The sequence below is a fragment of the Cololabis saira genome, chromosome 10 (assembly GCF_033807715.1).
Source record: "Cololabis saira isolate AMF1-May2022 chromosome 10, fColSai1.1, whole genome shotgun sequence".
Classification (NCBI taxonomy): domain Eukaryota; kingdom Metazoa; phylum Chordata; class Actinopteri; order Beloniformes; family Belonidae; genus Cololabis; species Cololabis saira.
In genome coordinates this window covers 39,978,536-39,983,217 of record NC_084596.1, presented here as the reverse complement: position 1 = coordinate 39,983,217, position 4,682 = coordinate 39,978,536, and the positions used below count along the sequence as shown (strand labels likewise).

The following is a 4,682-nucleotide window of genomic DNA, read 5'->3' as shown; positions in this document are numbered from 1 at the left end:
AAGCTCTCATCATGAAAGTCTACGCGAGCGCCTGGGACGATTTGGAATCTGCTGGAAATGGCTCCATCTGGTGGGGAAGCAACATTCAGGCTGACTGAATGTCGTTGTGCGATCAGCACCATAAAGTAGGTTGCTGATTTGATGATAATCTTAAGACTACAAACTGCAAAATAACCTCGTAGGTAGGGTGATGCACTTTCGCCCATTATGGGTCAGCTGCCCCCGCAGCAAACACTAATGAGAATTTAAGAACAAAAACACAAGTCAGAGTTGGATGTTTAGTGTCTCAGATGAGGACTTTATTCAAACTGGAGCACGTTTACAAGTTGATTCAGTTATTCAGCTTTGAGCTCACAAACAATTAACTGTGATTAATTAAGACTGAAAAGCTACGTAGAGCGTGATCATAACTGATCGTCTCAAGTCTTCTGTGATGACATTTCATCAGCAAATCTGAAAGCAGCATCTTCATGATCTGGGCCTGCAGAATTCCTGGTCACAAGACAGAAGTTTCATGGATCAGTTTTTAGGTCTGAAGGTTCGTTTGAGTCTCTTAACTAAAGTGTGAATGAATGAAGAAACCAGAAATTCAGTTTGTTTACAGAAGAGGGACACTTACTGTATTTATTAGAGCACGGTTACAACCTGTGGAGTCAAATAGAAGCACAGAAGAAAATTTTAAGGATTTGCAGGAAGAAACAAATTCCTTAAATGTTAACAGGTGTTCGGATTTTATAAAATTTCTGCAAGGGTTTTTTTATAAGATTCCACACTGCTCTCGGGGCAGGGTCACCTCCTGGTTTTTATGACTAGACTGTTTAGCTGATTTCTGACTTCTTTAGGTGGAAACAAAGAAGAGAAACAGATGTTTTAAAACTGATGGGTACCATCCTGCTTTTCTTTTAGTTGTCTTACATATTTGCTGAGTTGACATCTCAAGTAAGAAACAATGAACAGAGATATAAGGCTGAAGGTGTGACATGTTTAGGTGTCTTTCCCCGCAGCTGCTCCACAGATAAGGTTCACCTATAACGTACAAAACACCTCCTTTTTTAGGATAAATACGACCAGATCGATGACAACCGTGTGCATTTCTGTCCTACCTCTGGTTTGGGAGAAGTACCTCCGACTGGAAAACATTGTGCATGATATAATAAAAGCTTGTTTTTACATTTGATTCTGTTCACTGGTTTTCTTCTGGTGCACCAGAAAAACGAACATGTGTATCTTTCACAGGAGTGTCTGTTTTTATTAGATTTTATTTGCTTCTTAAAAAATTTGAACAATCTGCACCGAGACCAAAAGAACAGGAACAAAACATCTGGTGTTCACATCTGCACGGTCAAACTGTGATTAACATGATTAACATGTTCTCTTTATTTGTATGTCTTATAAAATAATAATTTAAAGTAGTACTTACATCTGGATAAAATGGGTTGTAGATCTTTGCACTGGAATACAGCAAAGTTTTTAAATCTCCACTTATCTTCACAAACAAGCCACATTGTCTCTCCGTTTGCTAAGAAAGCAACTCCAGTATTTTTTAATTCAGGGTCGGCGTTAGTGTCCCAAGAGCAGAAGTTTTCTGTGTAAAACAAACACAAACTTAACATTTTCCCACCTTTGCTCCATCTGTGGAGTAGAAGCTGTTTGGTTTGACTGGTATTTACCTCTGCAGGTGGGTAAGTCGGACCACTTTCCGTTGCTGTGACACACCACACTCTCTGGACCATGTAGTTCATAAAGGTTTGCACATTTGTACTTCAAAGACCGATTACCCTGCTGCTCAGCAACACTATTTTCAACTACAGGGAATTTTCCACATCTGTGAACTGAAAGAAGAGAAGCAACTGTATCAGAAAACAAATAAAGCTGTCATAGTGGAGTTAATCCACTAAACTGTTTTCCTCAGCGTTACAGATGCTGCATCACTTTATCAGGAAACCTGTGAGGATCATATGAACCTTATGATTCATGTAATCCTGGAAAGGATGTTTGGTGCAGAAGTTAACTGATACGTGATGATGTAAAAGGAGCAATAAATCTGCAGGTTTACTTGATGTAGACGAAGGTCTAGTGTCTTCCTCATCCAAACTGGAGCCGGTAGAAGAACCTGGAAGAACCACAGCAGAGACTCTGGTTAGCTGGTGCTGTGAGTGGTGGACTCAGGAGGACCATGTTAGCTTCCACTAATCAACTCTCTCTTACTATTTAAATGATCACATTCCTCGTATCCCAGGCCGAGCAGCAGTAGTTGGAGCAATTTTTAAATGAGGGTTGCAAGACCAAGGATGACCTTCGGGTCTTTTGAATCCTGGACTCTTATGGCCAAATCCACAAAAGGATTGCGCAGCTTTTGCGTCCGCTAAACCGGTGCAAATTAGACAAAAAGAGAGCGTCTAATTCACAAAGCACCCGCAAAGGGCGAATTGCACCACAAACTGTGCTGCCAAGCAAATAGCGTCATGGTGCGCCTGTGCCATTTGCCAGCATGTAAATTAGGTAATATTCATACATTCATACACTTTCTATGCAAATAAGCCTCATTGCAGAAACCGTCTAGTTCACAAAGGCCAGCGCTATTTGCCACACGCAAAAATAGTGGAGCAAATACCGTGTTTCAGAAGCGTGTATTAACTGCGCGCAAACTCACTCCTCACTCCCCCTCTGTCTCTGTTTCTCTCTCTCTTCAATATCATTCAAGCCTGTGTGATATTGAATGATATTAAGGGTGAAATCTACAGTCAGACATGACTGTAGACAGTCAGATCAAGTGGGGTTGTGGACTTATCTCGGATTTAAAAATAACAGGACGGAGCTCAGGATTCATCCATACAGTAAGGGGCTGCTTTATTACAAACAATTCGTAGCTTAAGAAAACTCAAATATCCTATCTCAAAAAATTAGAATATTCTGGGAATCTTAATCTTAAACTGTAAGCCATAATCAGCAATATTAAAATATTAAAAGGCTTGCAATATTTCAGTTGATTTGTAATGAATCCAGAATGTATGACATTTTAGTTTGCGGATGCGGCTCAATTCACAGCGCTATTTGCGGGCGCAATCTGTTCTTTGTGGATTTGGCCCTTAGTCTCATCCAATTTATATATATATTATTTATTATATATTTTAGAAATCACAAAAATCTGTTTAGTTTGTGGTTGTGTATCGTCCACCTGGCCCTATTTGTGAGTTTTTGTATGACTTTTTATCTCAGTTAGTAATTTTGTGGCACTGGTGGTCTTTACTGGGGGTTGAATCCCAAGTCAGTTGCATAAGGACTAGTTGCCACTCAAACAGATAAGCTGTCAGACTCCACTGATTCTGATTTATTGCTTTGGAACCAGCACAACGCTAGACTCCAGCCATCTTCCAAAGTTTTCTTTGCTAACTTTCTCTGGCCCTATCATAAAATCTAGTTTTCCTTCCTTACGTATCCAGAGACTCAGGAGCAACACATTGGATTTAAAAGTGCAGATTGTGAATCATTGTTGTACAGAACTGCTTTCCTGAGCTTCCTCTGTGCTGTCATCTACATGGATGCAAATAAATTAAAAAACAAAACATCATTCAAGATGTTGCAATGTCTGTTTTTTTATGACATAACATTTTTGAGATAACAAAAATCACCCTTCCTAACTAAAAAACAACAAAACAATGCTGCATTACATTATTTTTGCTTTAGATATACTATACTGTACTTGGCCAGTTCTAGACTGTAGTGTTGGGTCATCTGGACCAAAACCACCAGGTCTGATCTAGTCCCAGTCCAGATCTGACTACTGTCTAAAATTAAAACTCCATTTTATTCACCATCAGCTGATCTAGTTTGCTGTCATTGTCTTTTCATACTTTGTTAAAGCTAAACTTCTCTCTGGTCATCTTATCTCATAGAATTTGAAGCATTAAATTCAGAGGTTTCCAACATTTTAAGGACTTAAATACTTACCTACACACCGAGGTTCAGGAGACCAGTTACCATTCTGACATGTGCTGGTTGTAAACCCTGGTGGCTTATATCCGTCTTCACAGACATAGACGATGTGGGTTTCATGAGGATAAAACACTTTTGGAGGGATGAAATAACCATAATCCAGGGTGGGAGAAATACAATGCGATTCTGCGCTTTGTGCTGAAACATAACAAGAAAAAAAAAGATCAGAGAGTATAAATACTTGAATTATGACAAAGTAAGAGGTCTCTCATAAGTTAAATTAGTAATAGTTACCATCCAACCCTCCAGAAAGCCAAACCAAGAGAGCGAAAGGGAAAAACATCATCCTAATATCGAGTCCAGTTCTGATGTGGGCGAGTTAATATTTGTAGTCTATTTTAACGGTTGTCTGTCAGAGATAAGAAGTGAACAAAGATTAAACATTACCCAGAACTGGCACAATATTTTTGTGCAAAAGTCCTCACCCGATGTGATAGTGTTTAACATTTGTTATGTTGTTAAACCCTTTGGCTCTTTGGGGAGCATAGGTCATTTATGAATTTCTTCCAGCTGGTTCAGTGTTGAGCGATCTTCTCTGCTTCCTTCCAAGATGTTCCTTTCTCCTTGGTCTCTGCCTCGACAGACCTTTTCCAGCTGTTTTTGGGTCTTCCCGGTTTTCTTTTCCCCTGAGGGTTCCAGGTTAAGGCCTGCCTGGTTGTGTTGGATGCTGGTTTTCTCAAGGTATG

At 39.6% G+C, this 4,682-nt stretch overlaps 1 protein-coding gene across 1 annotated transcript; it reads right to left on the bottom strand.

Annotated features, from left to right (window-relative positions):
• Positions 1-317: 317 nt before the first annotated feature.
• Positions 318-4,292, bottom strand: LOC133452083 (complement factor H-like). Its single transcript, XM_061731275.1, has 7 exons — positions 4,231-4,292; positions 3,952-4,134; positions 2,057-2,113; positions 1,671-1,832; positions 1,421-1,585; positions 620-645; positions 318-492 (listed from the first exon to the last, which is right to left on the bottom strand). Exons 1-7 carry the CDS (start codon positions 4,280-4,282, stop codon positions 469-471), a joined length of 669 nt encoding a protein of 222 aa, XP_061587259.1. The 5' UTR covers positions 4,283-4,292; the 3' UTR covers positions 318-468.
• Between the last annotated feature and the right edge of the window lie 390 nt (positions 4,293-4,682).

Excerpts from the sequence above, each read along its gene's own strand:
- LOC133452083 (XM_061731275.1), bottom strand. The coding sequence starts at position 4,282 with ATGATGTTTTTCCCTTTCGCTCTCTTGGTTTGGCTTTCTGGAGGGTTG. Across the intron at positions 2,114-3,951 it reads TCCTGAACCTCGGTGTGTAG|GTTCTTCTACCGGCTCCAGT; the intron begins GTAAGTATTTAA and ends TGGTTCTTCCAG. Across the intron at positions 646-1,420 it reads ACAACCCATTTTATCCAGAT|GTTGTAACCGTGCTCTAATA; the intron begins GTAAGTACTACT and ends TTGACTCCACAG.